Consider the following 27,473-nt stretch of genomic DNA (forward strand, 5'->3'; position numbering starts at 1 on the left):
GTGTAGAGTCTTCTCTTGTGTTGTTGGAAGAAGGTATTTGCTATGACCAGTGTTTTCTTGGCAGAACTCTATTAGCCTTTGCCCTGCTTCATTCTGTACTCCAAGGCCAAACTTGCGTGTTACTCCAGGTGTTTCTTGACTTCCTACTTTTGCATTCCAGTCCCCTATAATGAAAAGAACATCTTTTTTGGGTGTTAGTTCTAGAAGGTCTTGTTGTTCTTCATAGAACTGTTCAACTTCAGCTTCTTCAGCATTACTCATCAGGGCATAGACTTGGATTACTGTGATATTGAATGGTTTGCCTTGAAAATGAACAGAGATCATTCTGTCGTTTTTGAGACTGCATCCAGGTACTGGATTTTGGACTCTTTTGATAACTATTATGGCTACTCCACTTCTTCATAGGTAGTAGTAGTACTCCTCACAGTAGTGGATATAATGGTCATCTGAGTTAAATTCACCCATTCCAGTCCATCTTAGTTCGCTGATTCCTAGAATGTCAACGTTCACTTTTGTCATCTCCTGTTTTGACCACTTCCAATTTGCCTTGATTCATGGACCCAACATTCCAGGTTCTTATACAATATTGCTCTTTATAGCACCGAACCTTGCTTCTATCACCAGTCCCATCCACAGCTGGGTGTTGTTTTTGCTTTGCCTCCATCCCTTCATTCTTTCTGGAGTTATTTCTCCACTGATCTCCAGTAGCATATTAGGCACCTACCGACCTGGGGAGTTCATCTTTCAGTGTCCTATCTTTTTGCCTTTTCATACTGTTCATGGGGTTCTCAAGGCAAGAATACTGAAGTGGTTTGCCATTCCCTTCTCCAGTGGACCACGTTCTGCCAGACCTCTCCACTATGACCCATCCATCTTGGGTGGTCCCACATGGCATGGCTTAGTTTCATTGAGTTAAACAAGGCTGTGGTCCATGTGATCAGATTGGCTAGTTGTCTGTGATTGAGGTTGCAGTCTGTCTGCCCTCTGATGCCCTCCCTCAGCACCTACCATCTTACTTGGGTTTCTCTTACCTTGAACGTGGGGTATCTCTTCACAGCTGCTCCAGCAAAGCACAGCCGCTGCTCCTTACCTCGGACATGGGGTAGCTCCTCTCGGCCCTACGTCCAAGGTCAGGGGTGGCGGCCGAGAGGAACTAACCCACATCCAAGGGTCCCAGCACAGCACCACGATTATTAGAATGAGAGCTCTGTTTCCACCAGAAGGAAAGTTAGGTTACATTCTAATCTGTATCCACTCACAGATACAGACCCAAGAAAGCTGAAGACACATATACATAAAACCTTATACATGAACGCTTGCTGCAGCATTAGTGACAAAAACCAAAAAGTGGAAATAGCCCAAATATCTATCAACTAATGAACAGTCAACAAAATGTAGTTTATCCATACAATGGAATGTTACTCAGCCAAAAATAGGAATGAAGTACTGATACAAGCTGCAACATGGATAAATCTTGAAGATATTATGCTAGGTGAAAGAAGCCAGACACAAAGGGCCATGTATTGCATGGTGCCATTTATATGAAATTTCCAGAACAGGCAAATACAGAAGACAGGAAGTAGACTAGCAGCTGCTAGGGGCTGGAGAGTGTGATGGAAACGGGTGCTAATGGGTGCGTGGCTTCTTTCTGGAGTGATAAAAATGTTCTAAAACCAGACAATGGTTATGATTGCATAGTTCTGAGAATATATTAATATGAAAAACCATGGAATTTTATACTTAAAAAGTGAATTTCATGACATGTGAATTATATCTCAATAAAACTGTTATTAAAAAATCAAACATAGATCTAGAGGGGAAAAGTCTGGCATTCCCTTCTCAAAAAAATTTTTTCCATCAGCCATCGAGCATCTCGGAAGAGAAAGAAGCATATAATCTTCATTAGAAGTTTCTATATAAAATATTTCAAGTTCTAAAAGACCAACTTCTAAAGGGAGAAGCTTCAGTAATCTGAGAAGTTCAGTGATTTCCTGGTGATATCAACTAAATGAGCCTGACTTAGGATTCCTACCAACAGTGTTGACAGCGTCATGGGGCCCTCATTCAGAAGAAACAGCCTCCCTCTTCGCTCACAGCTCACTTAAACAGTCAGGTGATGACTCACAGAGTTTCTGCCCTTTCATTTTTCAGCGTTGCTCAGTGTGTGTAGGAAGCATTAGCTTACTAGCAGGTGAGCCACCTTAAAACCTTTCTGGAAGTCAGCAGGGTATAAATCATAAATAAATATATTAACCGTGAGTATGCAAGTTACGCTTCCTGGAGGCCTCCAAGATCAATACTCACTCCCTGCCAGGACCCAGGGGCCTCCCACAGTCACTGCCCACATCCCACCTCATCCTTCTGCTTCCTCCTCCTCCCCACTTCCTTTCCTTCTCTTGCTCCTTCCCTTCATAGCTGACAGCCTAGTCAGAAAAACCAATTCCTTTATTTTCTGTAGAGAGATTTGGAAATTCACCACAGCCCTCAATCCAGAATCTCTTGTATTTGCATCACACTGGGGTTTGCTGCAGGGCTGCATCCACACTCCTCTTTTTTTGCCCTCTGTGCAGTACATTCTGAATGTTCCCTCCACGGAGCATTCCTATCACTGGGCCAGGCACGGTGATGCAGTATTTGAAGTCTTTGTCTTTATTTTCTCAGAATTTTGTAACCTATGAGTGTTTGTTGTAAAACAGAAAGAATGTAAGATCTGGAACTTCCCTGATGGTCCAATGGCTAAGACTCCAAGCTGCCAGTGCAGGGAGCCCAGGTTTGATCCCTGGTCAGGGAACTAGATCGCATATCCTGAGACTAAGAGTTCACAAGCTACAACTAAAGATTCTCAACTGAGTTTGCATGCTGCAACTAAAGATCAAAGATCCTGCATGCCACAACTAAGCCCCAGCATATCCAAATAAATATATAAATAAATAAATAAGAGCTAAGATCCCACTCTCCCATGCTTAAAATCAAACTGCAATTTAGGGGGGAAAAAGAACGTTAAGGTCTGGTGCTGAAGAAGGATTTCTTTGTTTTGGAGTGAACAGCTTAGAGCTACTCCAGATGGGTTAACATATTTTTTTAACTCATCTCTGTATCTGAAGGGATTAAGAAGAGATACTTGATATAACTCAGACAGGTTCTAAGAGTCCAGCATTATGCAGCCAGGTATGTGTGAGCTCCCATCCACAGTGTGTGGTGATTGGGAGTCAGCGGTGGGGGTGGATGTACTACCTTGAAAAGTTTTAGGCATTTATTTCAAACTTCTAGTACTTCCAAGATATTTTGTGTTCAAATCAAAAAGTTTTCCAAGTATCTCTTCATTTAGCTTGAATATCATCTTTCCAATTTTAGTATATGTGCTGCCGGAGAGAGCACCTGAATAGCATCTCTAACACCCTTTCAGAAAACCAAAAGAAAGCCAACATAAAAATACTCCAGCCTTTGGTCCAGGGTTTTCCTCCATCCCACCCCACAGGTTCCATTCCTGGCTGAAATACCAGGCCTTGCAATGCTCCCCAGCAAAGTCATTCTGGTCAGTGGGTAGGAGTGAGAGGATCCTGCCTGCCCAGGATATCACCCCTGAGTCCGCACCTTCTCTCATCCATTCAAAGGTAATCACATATGATCAGTTTTGACTTCTAGAAGCTAAGGCAAAGCTGAATGATGAAACAGAAACCAAGAGCCTAAAATGATGTCATCCTTTCTAGCCCTAAATAAGCTAATCTATATACTAACAATGAAACAATTGCCAGCCAAAAATGCACACCAGAATTTATGTAATCCCAGTGTTTTTCTCTAATAGAAATATTCAGAGAAAACCCCCAGGTTTTGCCTTCCAAAACAACATACATGCTGACATCAACAGATATGCCCCCATACACCATGAGTTGTTGCAAAGTGACTAGTATTAGTTAAGCTTCTCTCACTTCCTTTGGGGAAATGGTCTGTCTTGATGATCTCAGCATCCCCAGTTACAGACTACATGGAGGTACATGTCCCTAGACTGAAGACCAGGATCCCCTGGGGCTGAGAGAACCCGACTTGGGGAAGCAACTGAGCAGGTGAGGACAGAAGCTGAGGTACAAAGGACAGCAAGCTGAAGCAGTACAGGGCAGTGAGGTCTCCCCTCAGGGCCAAGAAAGTCAGGGAACTGTCTCTCCACAGAGGAAAAACCACAAGTGTGACCCTCCTCTGGTACACTGCACTACCACTGAGGATCAGCATGCTCTGACACAGTAGGGTGCCCCTATCTAATCTACCAGTTAGAGCTCCCCCCCAAAAAAAAGCATGATACAGACAGGGTGCCTAATATAATCTTCATCTGTGTTAACAACTATGTCTGTATGTGTGTGTATATTTTTTATATGGGCTTCCCTGGTGGCTCAGAAGGTAAAGAATCCACCTGCAATGCGGGAGATCTGGGTTCAATCCCTGGGTCGGGAAGATCCCCTGGAGGAGGGCATGGCAACCCACTCCAGTATTCTTGTCTGGAGAATCCCCATGGACAGAGGAGCCTGGTGGGCTACAGTCCATGGGGTCACAAAGAGGCAGACACAACTGAAGCAACTTAGCATGCATGCCTGCACACACAGACACACACAGACACAGACACACACACAGACATATATGCAATGCTCAGGAAAAAAGTCAGAACACAAAACAAATTTAATAGTGGCAAAGTACCCTACAGAAGGACTGTTTACCTTTTACCTTCTGCATTGTTGGAATTTTTCCCAAAATGAGCACGTATTACCTTTGACGTTTCAGAAAACACAATAAAGAAAAGTTAAACAAAGAACTCAGAAAGTTAGTCCTCATAGCTCTTCTCCCCTTATTCTAGTCCTGATTTTTCCATTTTTAAACAATACAAATGAGAGCACAACCTCATTTATCAGGATCCAGGAGGGCTTTGTATTCCTAGGAGCGCCGAGCAGATAAGAGCTAAAATATATCCATTTTGTTGAGTATGGTAAAGAGATATGTAAAGTCAAATTGGTTTTTGGTAGAGTAGAGCATATTTCTAATATTTAATGTTATTGCACCTGAGAGATGTATTTTTTCCAAGTAACAAACAAAAGCTACCAAGAATAAATGACAACTGCTTGGGTTTCCCTGGTGGTCCTGTGATTAAGAAACTGCCTGCTAATTCAGGGGACATGTTCAATCCCTGGTCTAGGAAGATCCCACATACCACAGGGCAACTATGCTCCAACTACTGAGCTTACACTTCAGAGCCTGTGAGTCACAACTGCTGAGCCCGCACGCTGCAGCTACTGAAGCCTGGGCATCCTAGAGCCTATGCCTGGCAGCAAGAGAAGCCACCAAAACGAGAACCCCCCACACTGTAACGAAAAGCGGCCCCTATTCACTGCAACTACAGAAAGCCCGTGCTCAGCAATAAAGACCCAGAACAGCCAAAAATAAATACACTTGAAGAAAATTATATCTGTTCTTGTAACAAAGTTATTCTACTTGCTTAATTTTACAAAATGTCATGGAGATGCAAAGGGCACCCTATAAAATACAGATTGTTATCAAGAGAAAAAAGGGTGGTCCTTCTTAGTTTCAAGCTGGTAAATAAATACAATAGTGGAGGAAACTCAAATCCTGCATGTGTTTTGGTTTTCTTCATAAAGAGAAAGGCTTAGGGCCATAGATGAATTTCTAAATTTAAACTTCCTTCCCCAGAGAGACCCTTATAGTTGCTGATTCAGTTTCATCTCCTGAAAACAGGGTCTTGAATAGGATTCTTCATGGACAGTCAGGATATCTGCTGTATTCCTAGTTGTGGTTTTTATTTCCTAGTTTGTCCTCAGACACTGTCTCTCTCTGTGTATCACTTTCCCTGAACAGAAACCTTACGTTTGGAGAGTCAGTACAACAGTATTCATTAAATGCTGTCTGCTCTTCAAGGCCAAGATAATGTTGTCAAGTTTAGTAGGAAAAAAAGTAGAATGGAAAACATGCTCAGTGATTACAGCTATGCAACAAAGCATTTCCATGTGACAACAAAAAATTAGGGATCTTGAGACATATCAACAAACCAAGTTGCTGCACTGTTAACACACAATACTACAATAAAACTCTGCTAACTGGCTACCACTGCGCCAGCTTGCTGCAGCCAGCAGGTTACTGGAATGTCTGCATCTCCTGCCACCATTTCAACTGTGGACTCACCAAGAATCCCACTGTATTTGTACCATACTTGCAGATGGCAGCTGTCATTGCTATTGAAATCATATCATCCAAGTATATTAGATAGAATCACAGACTAGATGGACATGAATCTGAGCAAACTCTGGGAGATAGCAGAGGACAGAGGAGCCTGGCACACTGTAGTCCATGAGGTCACAAAGAATAGGACATGACTCAGCAACTAAAAAACAACAGCAACAAGTAGATATTGAACAAAATAAAATATGAGTGTGGATTCTTTTTAAAAAGTTATAATTTCTCTAAGAACTACATCAAAACTTTGGAAAGACTTTACGAAGGTAAGTTCCTTTTTTAAAATCACATTAAATTAAATATGTGGATAAGTCAACTCTAAAGGATATTTTAAAAAATGAAACTGATTCTGTACTCAGACTGCTTTGAACACGTGTTTGAGAACTCATCGCACTCTAAAGAAATTGAAAGAAGGAATGTAGACGATAAACTACGAGTCGAATTTATGCAAGAATGGTGAAAGGGGATATTAAGCACTCTATGTATAAAACAGAGAAAAGGCCTTGATTCAACAACACAAAAGCATATTTATATAATTTTAACTTAAGGGTCAAAAGTATTCAGTATATGAAATATTTCATCAGAAAAGAGGCCTTTTACTACACATTAAAAAACACTTTACCACCCTCTAAAATCACCTAAAATCTCTCTGCTTTACTCAGACAATTGTCAGATAAGAACACTCAATTGTTTAGCTTGACTAAGCAGCCAGATTCTCCTCCCAGCTCTGCCTGCCGGTAGGACACCCCCAACTTGTCTAGATGACTCTCCATGACTTCAAGCTCCATAAGTCAGCAATGAAACCTCTTACCTTCCAACTCTGCTTCTCCTTCTGTGATCCCCATGTCTTTTACTGGCATGTCCTCCCATCTCACCCTAAGTCTTTACCTTAACATTTTAGAGGTAAAAGGCTGGCTTGAAATCTGCCCTCCCTCTCTGCCCCTTCATCAAATGTTTCTTCCACAATGTCTCTGCCAGCGTTTCTTTACTTCATTCCCTCTACCAAGACCCTCATATAGACACTTCTCACCTTGATTAGCTCTGCAATAACCTTTGAAAGGGCTTCCCCACCTGCAGTCACTCCCTTCTCTAGCACAAATGAATCCTCATGCCTCCTTAAACATCTAAACTCCTTAGCCTGATATTTAAGGCCTGCTGTATATAATCTGGCTCAAATTTTACTACCCACTGATTTTTTTTTTTCCAAAGCAGTCTCTACTCTGCTGCTGCTGCTAAGTCGCTTCAGTCATGTCCGACTCTGTGCGACCCCATAGACGGCAGCCCACCAGGCTCCCCCGTCCCTAGGATTCTCCAGACAAGAACACTGGAGTGGGTTGCCATTTCCTTCTCCAATGCATGAAAGTGAAAAGTGAAAGTGAAGTCGCTTAGTTGTGTCCAACTCTGAGCGACCCCATAGACTGCAGCCTACCAGGCTCCTCCATCCATGGAATTTTCCAGGTCTCTAGCCAAACTGAAATCAGCGCTCTCCCTTGTACATAACCTATATTTCCTCATCGATGTCCCCTCCATCTGGAATATCCTTTTTAAAAAATAATCCCCATGGTTAGATTTCTATCCAACCTTAGGGGACCATCTTAAATGCCATCTCCCCTGGGAGCCTTCTCTGACTACCCAAATAGAAGTTGTCTGCTTCTAAGAGTCCAGTACCCTGAAGTATCTATTTTCTATAGGTATATATCTTATATTATGATGATTCATCTCCTAATTTCAATTGAAAGCTACCGTTGTAGAGTTTCACAAAGCTTGTTTCATGAAATAGTTCCATAAGAAGCTGATCATTAAGTTTGAAAATGCTGCAGTGGAGGTGGAGAAAAACGGAGGCACACAAGAAACATCCTAAAGGTGGAACTGACTGGACTTGATAACTGAAGGCTGGGTGGAGTATGACAGAGTGTGTGGTTCTGACTTGGAAAGTGGGAGATGCTACTTCCTGAGAAGGCAAGGGGAGAGAATGGAGGTTTGGAGCATCAAACTCTATGCTTGGTTTGCAGCAGTTGAATGTGAATATCTTAGTGGAGATGGGGAATAAGAAGATAAAAGGCCAAACCATGGCTCTTTCTCAGTTCTCATCTTCCTTGAATCTTCTATGGGTTTGATACTCCTTTATCCAACCTCTCTCTCCTTGAAACTCCCTCCCCTCTCTTCCCTAGAGTACCCTGTCATCTCTCTATCCTGCTCATCAAGGCCTGTTCTTCCTCCCCCTCCACAGAGGACTTCAATGTGGCATGCATCTCTCTGTTCTACACTTCCCTTTTGGTAGCCTCGTCTGTTCCCTGGGCTTTGATGCCAACAACAGACCCTCTCCTCAGACCTAACTATCCCATTTTCTTCTGGAGATTTCCACCTGGATGCTTTGAGTTCATCTTGAAGGCAGCACATGCTTAAAGGAATTCACCCCTGATGCCCAGACCTTTCCTTCCTAATCCTGTCCTCATTGAGTGGGTCTCACATCTTTCCTTGTCTCTATTGCCACTGCCTTTCTTCCCAACCCACTTCTCACCTGGGCTCCTGTTCTCCAGCCTCCCTTCTTCTCGGTCCTCTTTGAACACTGCAGCCCATGTAATCTTTCTAAAACACACCTCCAAGTTTGCGATTCCCCCATTCAAAAATTATTCAACAATTTTCTGTTGGAAAATCCAACTTCTCAGATACTATACAACTTTGTTTTAGCACCAGGCTATGCTCTGATGTCCAGCACATACCTAACACATCATCCAACCAAGTCCAACTGTACTCTCTGTCAAAATATATCCTCCACTTTCCACCTCCATGCCTCACCCTGTCATGCTTTTTGCCTAGAATGTTCTTCCTCCATCTCTGCCTATAGAAACTCCATTTTCAAGACTCAGAAACCCTGTTTTCCACAATCGTCTCAAATGGAAGGAGTCCCCTCTCCTCCCTGAATTCCCACACGGTTTGCTTGTGTCACTTTGGTGTCATCTATTAGGCACTGCCATATATTACAGGAATTTGTGTGGACACCTTTGTTCTCCTCTCCCTTCTGTAACCGCCTCATGCAAGATTACATCTTATTCACAGAAGATAGTGAAAAGAGCCCTGGCCTGGGAGTAGGGAAACCTGAATTATAGTCCCTGCTCAGCAGCTCATGAGCTCTGTGACCTTGGATCACTTAACTCACTATGAAACAGTACTTTGTAGTCAATGTATCAGTCTGAGCCCTGTGTCCAGGGTTAAAGGAGTCATGCTGAGAAGAGAGGACATGGAGGGATAATGCCTTTCAAGGTCCCAGAGTTGGCACTATGTAAAAAAAAAAAAAAAAAGGTTTGAATTATACATTTCACCATTCCCCAAAGAATGATTCACATAAATTATTCTCTTATGACATTGAGGGGAAAAATCTAATTTCTGGGGTTATACTTATAGGGCACATGCTTTCTGCTCAAGCTGCTTGCTTTCCAGCAGTTCTTTCCCTCTAACAAAAGGAAGTTTCCAACCCAAAACAGGCTCTGTTCTTAAAATCTACGTAAGTTATCTTTAAATTCTGAAGGCATTTCCCTATAGAAGTGAAGGTAGAAAACCTTGGTAAGATACCAAGTCAGTCTACAAATGCCACTGAGCCCAGAAAGCACCTGAGTAACGATCAACTCCTTTGCCAGTGTGGACATATCTGATGTACAACTGAGTCATAACAACACAGGGTCCTTACTCTCATTCCCACCATCTGAGATCCTGATATGGAAGCCACAGCAGTATTGTTTGGGTGGAGGTGAAAGTAAACTATAATTTTAAAGAATCTGTGGATTTAAGAGAGACTAAAAGAGGGACTTTCACGGTGGTCCAGTGGTTAAGACTATGTGCTCCCAATGAAGGGGGGCCTGGATTCTATCCCTGATAAGGGAACTAGATTCCTACATGTTGCAATGAAGATCAAAGACCATGCATACTGCAATTAAGGCCCAGCACAGCCACATAAATAAATAGAAAATTTTTTTACAAAGAGAGAGAGGATAAAGGAGAAGGCCTGAGAAAGTTAGAAGTTCCTTGGGTTAGATTTTTAGGAGTCAAATGCTGAATCAGATGTTGATTCTTTTCTTATTCACAATTACCTCCAAATGCACAGCCCAGGTTTATGCACTTCATCCCTGTGACTCAGGATTTCTTAGCCTCAGTATTATTGACACATTGGGCCTGAATATTCTGTACTGTGGGGGCTGTCCTGAGCATTGTAGGGTGTTTAGCCACATCCCTGGCCTCTAGTCTCTGAAGGCCAGTACTTCCCCTCCCCTTCCCCTGTTATGACAACCAAACATGTCTCCAGGCATTGCCAGACGTCCCCTTAGTAGCAAAATCATCCCTGACTGAGAACCACTGCACCAGCTGGACTCAGCAGAGGTTCCCAAATTTTCTGTGCATCAGAATATCATAGTGGGTGTGTGTGTGTGTTGGTGTTCTGTGCCTCGGTCGTGTCCGACTCTTTTTGACCTCACGAACCATAGCCCACCAGGCTTCTCTGTCCATTAGATTTCCCAGGCAGGAATACAAGAGTGGGTTGCCATTTCCTTCTCCAATCATAGAGGGGTGGGGGGGTTGTTTAAAATGCAGATTTCTAGGGCCCAGCCTTAGAGATTCTGAAGCAGCAAATTCAGGATGGCCAGAGGGGCAGGAGATGGGGGGAGCAGGGGTTGGGGGTAAGGTCAAAGTTTTCACTTTTAACTAGTATTTTTAACTGATATAGTTGATGCTTGGCAAACTTTGAGAAATACTACAATGAAGATTCGATGAAGTAATAAATATTTTTCCAAAGGCAAGTGCTTTTCCCTCTGCTGTACTGAGGGAAGAGGAATGCTGACTAGTAAAGAAATAGTAGGCAACTTCAGAGAAGAGGCCAAGCCTGCCCTGGTGAGCACCATAGGGAAAGGCTTAGGGAAGAAAGTTCTACAGGGTGGCACTGCTGGACGGGAAAGGATGCCAAAGGGAATGGCAAAAACGCCAAAATCGAAGCTAGTCTCTCTTTCTTTTTTTTTTGCCCAAAGACACTCCTAGAACTTTGAAAGTTCATTCTTCTCCCCCGACCTGAGACTTACCATGTGACAAGCTCTGTGCTAATCTTTATACATAAGTTTTTTTTCACTTAATCCTCTCCTCAGCCATATGAGAGAGCTTTATCAACCTTTGACATTATTTCTCTGGGAAAATTCATCACCACAAAGAACTGATAACACAAACCAACTTTGCCTGACACATTTTCACAAAATAGGAATGGCCTGCACTAGTCCTGGAGCCCCACTACTCCTGAAAACTCTGCAACTCTGTGAGGATGGGAAGAGACCCTCTGAGTGGAGAAGGCCGCATCCCGGTTTCCTGGGTCTCACCCATTCCCAATACTCCGTCTCACTGCATAAAAGAAAGAAGCCCCACTATGGTCCCCAGGAAGAGGACATTCTCAGCTTCTCTCCCAGGTATTCCAAAGTGGAAAAAAAAGACAATGTCACAGGTAGTTATGCAACCTCAGCCACCTTGCGGGGGACCTGGACAGACAGGTGATGGAAGTGAGTGCAACTGAGTGGGACTGTGGCTCAGTGCCCACCTCTGGTCATCTGTTAACATGTGGGATGGCTAGCCTAGTGCTGTCAGCTCTTCTAAGAAGCCAGAAAAATCCAGAGTTTTATATGAACGTTCTTGGTTTTTAAAATCTTGGTACTGATCAAAAGAAAATTTTTTTCTAATTTGACCAGACAAAATATGTAACTAAACTGTTGATTTATGACCGCTGTGTTCCAGATTCTTTTCTGGGTAGGCACTGCCTGTACTCTGCATTCTTTTCCCTCCCTCCCTCCCTCTCTCAATCCCATGAACCTCCCACATGTCACATGATTGCCAATCCCTCCCAAGAACTGCCTTTGGCCTTGTTTGCCTTCAGAATCCTTGGCTGCCAGTGTCTGCCGTGCCAAATGGGAACAGCTCCTTCAACTTCACTCCATCTTTTCCCAGTCTTAAATGTCTGCCCTCTTCTTCCTGCCCTTGACCTTGGTCCTTCCTCAATCGTCACCTCTTTGGTTCTGGCTGCTTCTGGAATTCCCATGAACTTGCTTCAACCATCAGTCATCCCTTTTCTTCAGGAGCATAAATGGGAAGGCAATGGGTGGTTGAAACTGGTGGGCCTCTAAGCATCACAGATCCCAATTTGCATCTTGGCCAGGCTCTAGGGAAACACAAGGTCTCTGGAGGGGCAGCTAGAGAGGCTGGATTCTCAGAAGGGGCTCCCAGAGAGGATAAACATCCTAATGGGCAAAAGAAGGTCAAATGCTGGGGTGTTCTTGCCTTTAGGGAACCATCCACAAACAATGAACTGAAGGTCAGAGGCCTCTCTCCTATTTAGGGGCACCAATTAATCCCCTCAATTCATTATGTGATCCTGAGACTGGGGGACAAACAATGACCAAAATGGAAAATATTGTCAAACAAATAAGAGAGGGCTTAGTGCTGGATTTCATGATTTTAAATATTTACAGTTTAAATATATATATATATACACACACACACACACACACACACATATTTTGGAGAAGGCAATGGCACCCCACTCCAGTACTCTTGCCTGGAAAATCCCATGGACAGAGGAGCCTGGTAGGCTGCAGTCCATGGGGTCGCTCAGAGTCGGACACGACTGAGGGACTTCACTTTCACTTTTCACTTTCATGCATTGGAGAAGGAAATGGCAACCCACTCCAGTGTTCTTGCCTGGAGAATCCCAGGGACAGGGGAGCTGTGGGCTGCCGTCTCAGGGGTCACACAGAGTCGGACATGACTGAAGCGACTTAGCAACAGCAACAACACATATTTTAATGACATCTCTTGTACATCTGCAGCCATGAAATTAAAAGACGCTTGCTCCTTGGAAGGGAAGTTATGACCAACCTAGACAGCATATTAAAAAGCAGAGACATTATTTTGCCAACAATGGTCCATCTAGTCAAAGCTATGGTTTTTCCAGTAGTCATGTATGGATGTGAGAGTTGGACTATAAAGAAAGCTGAGCTCCAAAGAATTGATGCTTTTGAACTGTGCTGTTGGAGAAGACTCTTGAGAGTCCCCTGGACTGCAAGAAGATCCAACTAGTCCATCCTAAAGGAGATCAGTCCTGAATATTCATTGGAAGGGCTGTTGCTGAAGCTGAAACTCCAATACTTTGGCGACCTGGTGCAAAGAACTGACTCATTGGAAAAGACCCTGATGCTAGGAAAAATGGAAGGCGGGAGGAGAAGGGGATGACAGAGGATGAGATGGTTGGATGGCATCACTAACTCGATGGACATGAGTTTGAGTAAGCTCCGGGAGTTGTTGATGGACAGGGAAGCCTGGCGTGCTGCAGTCCATGGGGTCACAAAGAGTCGGACACGACTGAGTGACTGAACTGAACCTGTACATCTGAGTTTATGGTTGCAAATTTATACTTCCTTATCATCATTGCTATGCTATCAATACATTCTCATATGATGCCCCCCAACAAATGTTTTCAAAAGTCCAGCTCTTTGAGGCCTCTTGACTTTCCCAAATATCCTTTCAGAAAACTCTGTTTCAGGTGCAACCTTTTCAGTAGTGGCTACTTGTGCACAACACTGAGGCCTACATCTTTTGATCACCATGATTTTGATAATCCATTGCAAATCTGACCAGACCACCCTGAGATCCAAAGCTTATAACTTTTAGGAGAGGGGAAGAGACCCCAGCTACCTCATAACCCTGCTCTAAAAAAGACACTGTGACATGGCCTTGCCCCCTGAGCCCTGTGTATCTTCTAGATCACTCTCCTTATGGTGGGACTGTCACACTGGGAAATAGGGAGGCTTCCATCCAACCCATGTGATGACACAGTGTGGTACTAGCTTTAAAGTAGCATGAAAATGGAAGTGAGAGGAAAAGCCACTTATGCGAAATGACCCCAAGGGGTTTTAGATGAATGAAATAAGGTCAGTCCATGCGTGTTGTACAAGTCCTGGCCCAACATGGACACGTTGCCACCCACCAGGACCTCCATAAACAAAAGGGTAAAACTGGCAAAGCCAATGCATTTTGGGCTCCTTTCCACTCTTCCTTGATCTCCTTTTCCTTCTCATGGTTTTTTAAAGGCTGTTTTCCTATCAGAAAAACATTTTTATTCTGGTCTTTTAAAAAGACATGTATTCAATATTTCAATCATGTAGATATGTTTGGCATAGTGCATTTAGTTTGGGGAGTGAGGGAAGGTAGGCAAGATAGGGGCAGAAAATAGAATTTTGGACATATACACTACTATATATAAAATAGATAACCAACAAGGACCTACTGTATACACAGAGACTACACTCATTATTTTATAATAAACTATAAGAGAAAATAATTTGAAAAATAATATATATATATAGATAGATCACTGTGTTGTACACCTCAAGTTAACATTGTAAATCAACTGTACTTCAATTTTTTATTAAAAAAAAAGTGTTGTAGACAGAACTGTGCTTCCCTAGTGGCTCAGATGGTAAAGAATCCACCTGCAATGCAGGAGACCTGGGTTCGATCCCTGGGTTGGGAAGATCCCCTGAGGAGGGCATGGCAACCCACTCCAGTAACCTTGCCAGGAAAATCCCCATGGACACAGGAGTCTGGTGGGCTGCAGTCCATGGGGTCGCAAAGAGTTGAACATAACTGAATGACTAAGCAGAGCACAGACAGAACTGGCAGTTCTTGTCTGGGTTCTACCACTAAGTTGCTATGTGACTTGGGGCAAGTCATTTCACATCTCTGAGCCTCTTTCCTCAATTGCAAAATGAAGGTTTTGGACATGGTGATCTCTGAAACACTATCTTCCAACTAACGCTCTAGTGGTCAGGGGTGAGCAAGGACTGGTCAGATCAAGGGATATGTACAGTTTTAAAAAGAACAGGAACAGTGGGTCAACTATGCCAGGATTTTCCTAAGTTCTTGCAGAATACACTTCTACATCTACTTCAAGAAAGAAATAGTAAGAAAATATAATACCCTCATTGCCAAAGAGTCAGTTTTAGCTGGAATTATTTCCTCGCACCTGTATGATGTCTCTTTTATCCACCAATAATTCCGAAAAAAAAAAAAAAAAAAAAAGGGAAAACAGCAGAGGCAGAAAGCCCTGCCATTAGCTGTGCACACACCACTAATCCACACAACCAAAGTCCCATAATTTTGCATAAACCGTGGGACAGTCTCTTCAAGGGTTCGCCAGGGTCAGAAATCTTCCACTTTCAAGGTTAGAGTTATTAGACTGCTGTTGTGTGTGGCAAGGCCTTTTTCTTTTATCACATTTGCCCAGAGAAAACAGAGAAGGGTTAATTCCTGGTACTCCTATAGACCTTGGATTGGATGCCAAGCCCCAGCATGGCCCTGCTGGCTAGACCAAGTAAGCAAAGCCATGGTCCCAGAGTACTGACCACCATCATTCACACTGGCCTGCCTCCTGGACCTGCCCACCATCTACTCCTCCCTAGAATCCCATACTTGGATACTGTTCCACCTGACTCCTCTCTCACCATCTCTCTAAAATGTTGACCACCTGTATCCATGCTAGTGCAAGGTTTCTGCTTTACTGGTGAAGCCAGCTCAGGGTTAGCAAGAAGGTGCTAAGGGCATTCTGTCTCCTCGCTATTGAGACAAAGGTGTGAAAAGTTACTTCCTTCAGAAAAGAGATCCTAATAGATTTCAGACAATGGGAAAGGGGACATGGGGTCTTAGGATCACAGATAGCATTCTGTACACTTTTGTTTCAAATATAAGAAAATAAAGAAGTGAAATGACTCATCCCAGGTCACACAGCTGGCTAGTGTCAGAGCCATTACTTTAACCTAGACCTCACGATTCCTAGACCAGTGCTCTCCTACAGAAAAGACAGTTGGGGCAGACGGAACATCACAGTACCGTGGACCACATCCAGTGTAGACAATAGGCAATACTAGTCTACAGCCTCAGTATTAAGATACAACATTAGAAAAGGGAAGATGGATGGTGAGAACATACCATGAGATTTACAAAGGAAGTCAAAAGATCGTATTTGCACCCAAAACTGATGAGCCCAATAGGCAAAAAAGTTTCTGTGGGCAAACACACTGCAATAAATGTTTTGGGGAACTGTTATGTGTTGAATTGCATAGCTCAAAAAGGTAAGTTGAAGTCTTAACCCCTAAAACCTATGAATGTGGCCTAACTTGAAAGTTGAGTCTTCACAGATACAATGAAGTTAAAATGAAGTCATAATGGATTAGTGAGAGCCTTAATCCAATGACTGGTGTCCTTGGACACACAGGAGACAAAGACATGTGAAGATGGAGGGAGAGACAAGAGCGATGCCTCTACAAGCCAAGTAATGCCAAGGACTGCTAGCAGCCACCAGAAACCAGAAGAGGCATCGAAGGATTCTCTCCTAGAGCCTTCGAGGGATCGTGGCCCTGCAGATAGCTTGATTTCAGACTTCTAGCCTCCAGAACCGAGACAGAATGAATGTCTGTGGTTGTAAGCCATTTGGTTTGTGACACTTGTTACAACAGCACTAGGATACTAATACAGTCTCTGGAAATGGCTACGCTGGGTGCAGCTGAAGTGAGGAGACTGAAATCATGCAAATGAACGCAAGCAGGCAAGTTCCATGGGTTGGTCCTCTAGAAAGTTCTCCTGCCCAGTATGGTCCTTCCTCTGTGCTACTCCATTTACGAACCTGCAGGACTGCCTGACTTGCTTGGAGGTAAGGGGAGAGGGTGGGAAGAAGAGCACTGGAGTGAGATAAGCCTGGATTTGGATCTTCAGTCTGCTATTTACTTACATTGCAAAGTGGAGGGTAGACAATACACTCTTTGAGTCTCGATGTCCTCACCGGGAGAAAACAGCCTTTCTCCATGTTTTATTGTAAGAACTACTGTGCTAACCTGTGGCAGTTCCGTCTGGGTTAGTTTCTTTGCCTCTGATTTATTTAGTCTCTGAACTAAGTTGTAGGCAATCTGAGAACTGGGTATGGGAAAGGAAAGTAATATTTAAATACCTCCCACATGGAGAAATGAGCTTTAGTGCCTGTAAATGCTGGTGTTGGGACGGCTGTACATTATATATGAAAGTTGCTGAGAGAGTAAATCCTAAGTCTTCTCATCACAAAGAAATAGTTTTTCTTTTTCTTTTCTTTTGTATCCATTAACATATGAGATGATGAATGTTCAGTAAACTTACTGTGGTAATCATTTCATGATGTATAAAAGTCAAATCCAGTATGCTGTACACCTTAACCTTATACAGTACTGTATGTCAATTATATCTCAATAAGACTGGAAGGAGAAAAATGCTGGTGATGGGGACCTTCAAGGTCATTGAGATCAATTCTCTCATTCTACGCATGAGAGCACTGGTCATGTTATATATCTTCCATGCTCACCATACACAGACCATTTTGGGTACCTGGGAGACCTCCACATGAATGTTTGTTGCTAGACAAAGTGAATCGGAAATATCTCATGAGAAACTGAAATGTAATATTATGGTGGGAACAAACGTCAGCATGTGGCCACATTTAACAGACCTCACCCACCTCACTACTTTGCTCAGACCCAGTCTGGCTGTCCATTTCTAATTTGGTATCTCTCAAAGAATGGTTTTGGAGAAGGCACCCCACTCCAGTACTCCTGCCTGGAAAATCCCGTGGATGGAGGAGCCTGGTAGGCTGCAGTCCATGGGGTTGCTAGGAGTCGGACACGACTTCACTTTCACTTTTCACTTTCATGCATTGGAGAAGGAAATGGCAACCCACTCCACTGTTCTTGCCTGGAGAATCCCAGGGACCGGGAAGCCTGGTGGGCTGCCGTCTATGGGGTCGCACAGAGTCGGACACAACTGAAGCGACTTAGCAGCAGCAGCAAAGAATGGTTTGCTAGACCACTTTTCTTGAGAAACCTTCAGGCAGTTTAAGGTCTGAGCTTGAATGAAAGTTACTCAAAAATAGTTTCTTGGGATTCATAAAGTATTCTCAGCTGTATAACTGATTTTATATCATAAGACCAAAAAAAAGAGTTATTTTTAAAAGAATATCTAACCTAAAGTCAACTCTAACTTAGAGTAGATGGCAAATTAAGTACTTATTGTGAAGATAAAAGACACAAGACAACAAAATTAAAAGGAGCTCCAACTATGCCATTTTTATACAAAAAAGAATACAATATCCTCCATCTCCACCCAACTAACTGCCTTTCTTACTTCCCCTGCTTTAATGTTCCCTGGCACTTACTACACATGACATATTATATTTACTTATACATACATCACTGACTCGATGGACGTGAGTCTGAGTGAACTCCAGGAGTTGGTGATGGACAGGGAGGCCTGGCATGCTGCGATTCATGGGGTCGCAAAGAGTCGGACATGACTGAGTGACTGAACTGAACTGATACATACATATTTACTGGTTTATTCATCATGACTCAGCTTCCCTCACTGGAATGTAAGTTCCATGAGGGTTCAGATCTGGTCTCTTAATTCACTGATGTGTCCCTAAGGCCTGGAATAGTTCCTGTCACACATTTGGTCTACAGTACATATTTTCTCAATAGATAAGAGAATGAATAAAACAGATTTGGGCAAGGAGAGGAGCACTCACATGATGTGGATAAGAAAGTAGAATATGTGGCTGTCTTTTGACTAAAAGAGCTGCCCCTATGTCCACTAGCCACCAAGAATCTCTCTTATTATTGCACAGCTCTTAGAATGGCTATTATCAAAAAGGAAACAAACAGTGTTGGTGAGGATGTAGAGGAAAGCGAATTCTCATACAATGTTGGTGAGAATGTAAATTGGTACAGTCACAATGGAAAACAGTAAGGAGGTTCCTCAAAAATTTAAAAACAGAACTACTAAAAACAGAACTACTATACGATCCAACGGAGAAGGCAATGGCACCCCACTCCAGTACTCCTGCCTGGAAAATCCTGTGGATGGAGGAGCCTGGTAGGCTGCAGTTCATGGGGTCGCTGAGGGTCGGGCACGACTTGAGCGACTTCACTTTGACTTTTCACTTTCATGCATTGGAGAAGGAAATGGCAACCCACTCCAGTGTTCTTGCCTGGGGAATCCCAGGGACAGGGGAGCCTGGTGGGCTGCCATCTATGGGGTCGTACAGAGTCAGACACGACTGCAGTGACTTAGCAGCAGCAGCATACGATCCAATAATGTCACTTCTGGGTATTTATCCAAAGAATTCAAAACACTAACTCAAAAAGATATATGCACTGCTATGCTCATCACAGCACTATTTACATTAGCCAAGGTATAGAAACAAACTAAGTGCCCATCAATGGATGAGCAGATAAAGAAGATGTGAAAAAATATATATATATAAATATATATACATGGCTTCCCAGGTAGTGCTAGTGGTAAAGAACCCTCCTGCCAACGCAGGAGACAGATGGAAGTTCATTCCCTGGGTCAGGAAGATCCCCTGGAGGAGGGCACAGTAACCCACTCTAGTATTCTTGCCCAGAGAATCCCCACGGACAGGGGAGCCTGGTGGGCTACAGTCCATAGGGTCACAAAGAGTCAGATATGACTGAAGCAACTTAGCATGCATGTATATATATGTATACACAATGGAATATTAGCCATGAAAAAGAATTGCAACAATACGGATGGACCTTAAGAGTATTATGCTAAGTGAAATAAGTCAGACAGAGAAGGCAAATACCATGTAATTTCATTCATATGTGGAATATAAAAACCAAAATAAATAAAGCAAAACAACATGTAGATACAGAGGATATAGTAGAGGTTATCAGAGGGGAAGTGGCAGAGGTGAAACAGCTTTGTAAAGGGGTCAACTCTATGGTGAAAGATGGAAACTAAACTTTTGGTGGTGAGCACATTGTAGTGTATACAGAAGTAGAAATGTAATGTTGTACACATGAAACTTATAAACAAGTGTTATCATCATAAAATAAATTCTTCAAAAAAGAGTATCTCTCTCACTCCTCTACTCTGATTCCATATCATCAAGAAGCCTCTGATTTAACTCTTTCTATGCACATTTTTCTACAGATGAGATCACAATTTTGGTTTCCTTGGCACAATAATTTTCACTATAAATTAACAGGTTGGCATTTCATCTTTTAAAATGAGTGCACATCACATCTAAAAGAATTCTGAGCAGAATCTGAAACAGGATGAAAACCTGTGGTGAAAGGAGCAAAGACTGGCGCACACAGGGCAACTGGATTCTGCCGCTAACTCTTATTTTGGCTCACCTGTGTGGCTGTAAAAAAGAAATCACTTCTCCAGTCCTCAGTTTCTTCATAGAGGCATTGAGCTTGATAAATTTTGAGTTCCTTCCATCTTTCAAAACTAGGGTTTTATAAAAATTAATAAATTAGGGTTTTCCATGTATTTCTGACTTCCTAAAAGAGGTGTTCACTGGTGTTTCATGTCACTGTCTGTTGGCAACATAGTGTGACTCACATAGATCATGAGGTCAGCACTTTTCCTAGGACCTGTCATTATCACCAGGAAAAAGACAGATGGCATCCTCATTAAAAATCTAAAATGCCAGTGGAGACACTCCCTAGGGAAATGGAGATCACACAGCAACTCTTTCACATTAGAAATTGTATATGCGTATGGGTGTGGAGAGGTGGAAGGAAGTACAAGAGGGAAGGAAAGGCAAAGCAGAAGACAGAGGATGTCCAGGTGGTGTGGAAGGCAGGTGCCGAGCATGGGGTAGGAGAACCACATTCTCCCATTAGAGCTTGGAGGACACTTGACCAATAACAAGTACCCACAAACTTTTAGTAGATACATGAAACTATTTCCATGATGAGCTGTGTCACTGTGAGGGAGGGTAAGGGCTGAGTGTCCTATAAATTTATCTTCCTTGGAGGTTTTTGTTACCAATTCACCAAGGCCGCCCCTAGCCTGCTTTCCCTATAACCCTTTCAGCATTCATTATTTAACGTTCTTTGAGATCTTAATTGTCTGTGTGTGATACAGTTATTGGGCTATCTCTCAAATGTCTACTTTCAGATCAGACTTCTCATGAGAGTGCTAGTCTTACACAACTGCTACCTACAAATTAGAACCAGTTAAATATCATTACTTTAAACATAATGTGACCCTGTTCCCAACTCACTCTATCACTAACATTGCTAATCCCATTGGAAGGCTTACATCTGAAGTTATCTTTCATTCCTCACAACTCTATCAATAATTATCCACAGCCACTATAAATAGCAATAAACACACTCAGCAGTCTACTCACTGCTCAATAAATGTTCACCCGTCTATTATTTGTATGATGATCTGAAATGATCTGCTCTGTCATCCAAGACTGTTGAGGTTCTTTTCACAGAGACTCATATTCATCTGTTTTCTCTCATCTTCACATTAATCCATGTTACCAGACCTAGTGCCTAAACTAGAGTATCCTTCTTATGGACCTCCCAATTGCTAATTTTTCCCTGCTTCACAAATAAATTCACAGATTGGTCTTTTTGAAACTACCTTCATCAGGTTGTAGTTGATTTTTAAACCTATGAGGGTTCCTGTTTACCAGTCAGAGTGTTAAAAACTCCCTATTAGGCATTAAGAGCTTTGGTCAGCTGCTCCCTCCCCCACAAGCTACCCGAGATTTGTCTGTAATTTGCCTTATTTTACTCATATTCGTTTGAGCATCAACTATGTGCCAGCCACGCTCCCTACCACCAGCTACCCTCCAGCATTCCCTCTTTTTTCAGTTAAGCCCAGCATGATGCTCCCCTGCAGTAACCACAGTAATACCTGCCTTTGGACTTTGCTCCAATTCTTGCCCTGCCAGGAATCTCCCGCTTTCTGCCAATAAAGATCTGATAGCTCTTCCAAGATGCACATTCCCCTGAGGGTTCCCCTATGAATGAATCCCAGACCACAACAACCTTCCCCTTTTCCTGAATTCCTTCAGCATCTCACACCAGATATATGTTGCTAAATATTGTTCTATTATTTCACCTGTATTTGTTGGTTTCCCTGATTGAAACTGTGAGCTCTAGAAGAACAGAAGCCAAATCTTTTTTTACTCAGATATGGAATAGAAAAGGGCAGATGCAAGGCCAATAAGGACCTTGATTTTGCACATGGCTCATGGACAAGGCCCCATGGCCACAGCGTAGGCAATAAAGACAAAAAAAATGTGCACCAAAGACCTAAGGCTACCTCCTAACACAAGACTAGAGATTCAGCCATGTTTGGAGAAGTGTTTGTTAAATGCTGAATTAGATTTTTAAAAACAATTCAGGTCCCTGATACACTATGTATTCCTCCAGCACAAAAATCTCTACTGAAACACAATGGCCAGTATAATTTACTGAGTCTTAATCACTAATTAGATTTGAAATTCCTGACTCTTCTTGTACAGAATGCTCAGTCCAGCAGGGACATCTCAGCTTTCTCTATGAAACTACCCTGGCAACTACCTACACTAACATGTAGCACCAGTTCATGCTCTTGAACCAAAAGTCATGTGATTTCAATACAGGCCAGATATTTGTAGGGAAACCTATAAGACCACCTCCCCTTCTCCGCCCCCTCCAGCTACACAATATCTTATGTGCTTGCATGCTAAGTCTGCTTCAGTCGTGTCTGACTCTTTGGGACCCTATGCATGGACTGTAGCCTGCCAGGCTCCTCTGTCCATAGGATTCTCTAGGCAAGAACACTAGAGTGGGTTTTCAAGCTCTACTCCAGGGGGTCTTCCCTACCCAGGGATCTGAACCCGTGTCGTTTAGGTCTCCTGAATTGGTAGGTGGGTTCTTTACCACTAGCGCCACCTGGGAAGCCCCCTGATGACTTATCCAAACCTGAAACTCGGCCGGATGATGCGCAGCCCCTTTCAGAAAGCAGAGAATATGCCCCTTGCAGGAGTGCAGAGAGGGAAATACTTACCCTCACATAGTAGTTCATGCCCAGCCCCAACAGGTGCTGCACAAAGTGTCTGTCCTGTCTGTTCCGGGGGGTTGGTTCCCCAGGGCCGGGAAGTGGGCAGGCGTCAGGAGTTAAAGAGGTCGCCCTGTGCCCCAGGGGGTCCCGCTGAGGCGGAGGTGCTGGCACAGCCCTATTGAGACTGGTTTCAGGGGAAGCCGGGCTGCTGGGAGCCGGGTCCTGGCTTTCCTGGAGCTTGAGTCGAGGTACCTCTTTGGTACCCAAACAAAAGTTTTTCAGACTCAGCAAGGTGGCTGGGTTGGCCAGCTTTACGCTGGCCATGCGAGGGATCAAGGTGCACAATGGGGTGGGGCTCTCCTGGGAGGCCAAGGCAGCATCTTCAGCGGGCAGGTGAGGTGCCAGGGTGGGGTAAGGAGGCTGCGGCGAGCCCTTGCTCCCTGTCGAGACTCCCGGGCTGCCTTCGTCCAAGGACGTGATGGACTCATTCCGAAAGCGGCTGTACTTGGCCCTGTGCAGCATCCCGGGGTGCCCGAAGAGTCCTACATATAGCACGAGTCCTGCCAGGCTGTCCTGACCGCGTTCTCGCATAGCCTTGGCAGTGCTGAAACAGGATACTGTTGCATAAATCGCCTCGCTGTCTGCTAGATAAACGGAACGGGAAACAAATGCCTCAATGCCCCGTGCAACTTGCGGCAGCCACCTCTCCAACTCCGCTCTCGCGCTCGCCCGCCTCGGCTCCGGGTCCTCGAGGGTAACAGCCTAGGGGAAAACGCCTACCCAGCTGATTTCGGTCCAGTCTGTGGCCCAGCGGCAGCACCCGGTGTTCTCGCCGGGGATTCCTTGCTGGGAAAGCTTGGACCCAGCCTCGCGGCGGCGAGGATCGCTCACCTCCTACTCTTCGGCATGGAACCGGGCGGAGAACCAGCCAGCCGGTCCCGCCGCGTCGCTGGCGGTGCGGGAGCCTTGCAGAAATATTTAGCGCCCCCCACCCCCATCCTCCCTTCTGCGCACAGGAACTTTCAAACCTGCTCCCTCCGGTTCCCACAGGGCGGGGCAATGTCTGGCCTATTAACCCTTTATTTGTTCTAGTGATTGTTCATTTAAAAAAAAAGGTGGGGGGGGGGGAGGGGAGAATGACTATATGAGCCAAAGGCCCTTGTGCCTGAGTTCGTTTCTCCTGATGGCTGCCCTCTCTTGGAAGATCTTGTCTTGCATCCCATCTGGGCCACAGGCCAGCAGTACTAGTGACAGGCGCTCCTCCGCATTATTTCTCTGACTTGTGGTCCTTCCGTGTTCCTCAGATCCCCTCCCAGCCTGCCCACCCTGGCTCGGAGCTTCCCTCCCTCCCCGACTCCTCTCAGAGCTTTCAGAAGCCTCTCTGCAACAGAAGGCTGAAATGTGCAGGATGATACGCAGCGTGTTGAAATTTTTATGAATGAACTTTGCTGAATGAATTTCTCTCTGTGTGTGCAAGCTAATAAATCTGTGAATGAAGCTGAGAATAGCTGTAATTGACCGATGGTCTCAGGGGTGCTTGGTTTTTATCCAATCAAAGGGCAGCTTGATGACTCATGCACCATAAATATACTAAACTAGTAGCCAGGAGAAATAAAGCTGGAGGAAGAGAAGGGAGAGATTTTATTCTGTGATAACAGTGAAGGGGTTAAACGGTAAAGCAATCTTTAGTATAAGTCATCAGTAAGCTGGGCAGCAGGTTAAAATGTCCATTTTCTTTTTTGCTGAGATGGCTGGGAAAGCCAAGCAAAAGAACTAAAAATTAGATCCATTGTTCCACAGATATTAGAACATATGGTACACAACTCCTGTGGGAAGCCCCATGATGCATCTTCTTAGAAACATAGTTCTTTTTTTATTGATTGCTGGTTCCATCTCCCTCTGGTGCAACTTCCTGTACCTATCAAATGCGTTCTGAAGACATGATGACAACTGCAAGAGACTTAGCACACACCAATCCAGGAAAGGAGCTGAGAAAGGGAAATGCAGGTTCTTTCTGGAATGGAGAAGAGGAAAGTGCTGAAACACTGAGAGGATGTGGAAAGCACATATCAGAAAAGAGAAGAAAATCTCAGCTGAAAGTTACATTTCTCGGTGGGCCAAGGCTCTTGCATCTGAAATTGCTCATTAACTCAAAAATTAAAACAAACCGGCTGCCCCTGGAATCAGGGACACCACCTTCACTGTTTTACTGCCCACAAGGCTGCATTAGGCTCATGTATATTTATAACTCTGATGGCCTGAACTCCTTTGAGATCCAGACACAGAATTAAATGGTTACTCCTGACCAGCTAAAAATGCATCCTCGCTGACTTCCTGCTCCCCTCCCCCTGGCTCGCCCCAGAAATTCTGCACCTTTTCACATCCTGTCTGCCAAACCTGTTAGAATGGTTTTTCCTTGGGAAGGCTTTTTTGCATCTTCATAAATTTTCCCATCAATGTTCACTGACCTCCTCTCTCTGCCATCAGACTTCCTCCTGACAAAACTGAGGGGAGTGACTAAGCCAGTTGGACTCCACATCCTTGGGGCTGAGGAGACAGACTGAAAAATCCTAACAGCAAACTTCCTGGGTCGTCCCAGTGCACCAGCCCCAAGCATCCAGTACCGTGAGAAGGAGGGTACGGGAGGGAGGAGGGAGGAGGGTTCAGGATGGGGAACGCGGGTATACCTGTGGCGGATTCATTTCGATATTTGGCAAAACTAATACAATATTGTAAAGTTTAAAAATAAAATAAAATTAAAAAAGAAAAAAAAAAAAGCAAACTTCCTTTTTCTTTCCACCTCACCTCTCTTCTTCTCTCCCACGGGTTCCCTCCTTGTTGTTACAGATCCCATGCTATGCTGCCTTGAGAAAGTTACTTTACCTCTCTGTGACTGAATGCCCTCATCTGTTAGGAACAGCTGCCTAATGGAGATGCTATAAGGGCTCACAGGATAATCCCTGTAGGGCACTTGGCACCATGCGCCACACAGTGCCTGCCTCACCAAGTATATGACTGGCAGTGTAAAGAAAGGCCATTTGAACCTGGGTTGCCTGACCCTGAAGCTGTTATTCTTACTCCCTACAGAGTAGAGTCTACATCATCCTAGCCAACTAAAAAGAAAAATTAGCACAAAGTAGGAGAAGTTGGGGCTTCCCTGGTGGCTCAGCTGGTTAAGAATCTGCCTGCAATGCAGGAGACCTGGGTTTGATTCCTGGCTTGGGAAGAGCCCCTGGAGGAGGGATAGGCTACCCACTCCAGTATTCTTGTGCTTCCCTGGTGACTCAGACAGTAAAGAATCCACCTGCAATGTGGGAGACCTGGGTTCAATCCCTGGGTTGGGAAGATCCCCTGGAGGAGGGTATGGCAACCCACTCCAGTATTCTTGCCTGAGAATCCCCATGGACAGAGGAGCCTGATGGGCTACAGCCCATAGGGTCACAAAGAGTCAGACATGACTGAGCAGCTAAGTACAGCACAGCACAGAAATTGAGGACACCAACACGGTCCAAAGAAACTATTTCCTAACATTCACATGGGCCTGGACAAGGAAGGAACAATAGGAGCCCAGCAGGCTGATGTGAATCTTTGCTGAGGTCTTCATGCCTAGGTTCGATCCCTGGGATCGATATCTGGGTTCAATCCCTGGGTTGGGAAGATCCCCTGGAGAAGGGAAAGGCTACCCACTCTAGTATTCTGGCCTAGAGAACGCCATGGACTGTATAGTCCATGGGGTCTCATAGAGTTGGACATGACTGAGCGACTTTCACTTCATGCCTAGAGGACAGGGTACCCCAGGGGAGTCTGCTCACCCAGGCAGGCACTGTTCTGGCGGGGGCTCAGACCAGTCCCTATTCTTCAGGAATGAGTCCCAGAAAGGGTGAGGAGGGAGGGGAACTGGGTGGGACCAGGTAAGGTAAGAAAGCAGCCATGGCCTCTGAGGACTGCTTCTCTGACCCTAAGGACCCTGGAAATCTTGGCTTTCATAGTCATCTCTGCCTGGGCCTTTTATGAGGGTGAAAGAAACCAGATCTGCAGCTGGGGAGTGGGGAATGGCCTTAGAGGCTCAGCCAGCCCAGCCAGGCAGCTTTCAGTCAAAAGGCAGAAGCTGAAAAACTGCCCCAACAACCTCAGAGCAGGTTCATTAACTGAGTAGACCTCCATTCCAGGTGGGTGGGTGGGCAAGGCAGATAACTTCCTTTTTCCCAGGATGTCAGAACATCCTCTTCAATTAGTAACAATGAAAATAATATTAATGAGACCTAAGAATTATGGAACAAAAGACAGTTTACCTTCATTCACATTCAATCATTACAACTTTTGAA

General features: G+C 44.2%; 1 protein-coding gene across 2 annotated transcripts in view; it reads right to left on the reverse strand.

The window, feature by feature from the left end:
* The window catches only part of SHC4 (SHC adaptor protein 4), a 137,588-nt gene extending 113,425 nt beyond the window's left edge, over positions 1–24,163 (reverse strand). For both annotated transcript variants that reach the window (XM_070378520.1, XM_005892149.2), the window contains exon 1: positions 23,155–24,163. In XM_070378520.1, coding sequence (XP_070234621.1) covers positions 23,155–23,739 — 585 coding nt within the window. In that variant the 5' untranslated portion in view covers positions 23,740–24,163. The remainder of the gene's footprint in view (positions 1–23,154) is intronic.
* Between the last annotated feature and the right edge of the window lie 3,310 nt (positions 24,164–27,473).

This window comes from Bos mutus, chromosome 10 (assembly GCF_027580195.1).
Source record: "Bos mutus isolate GX-2022 chromosome 10, NWIPB_WYAK_1.1, whole genome shotgun sequence".
Classification (NCBI taxonomy): Eukaryota; Metazoa; Chordata; class Mammalia; order Artiodactyla; family Bovidae; genus Bos; species Bos mutus.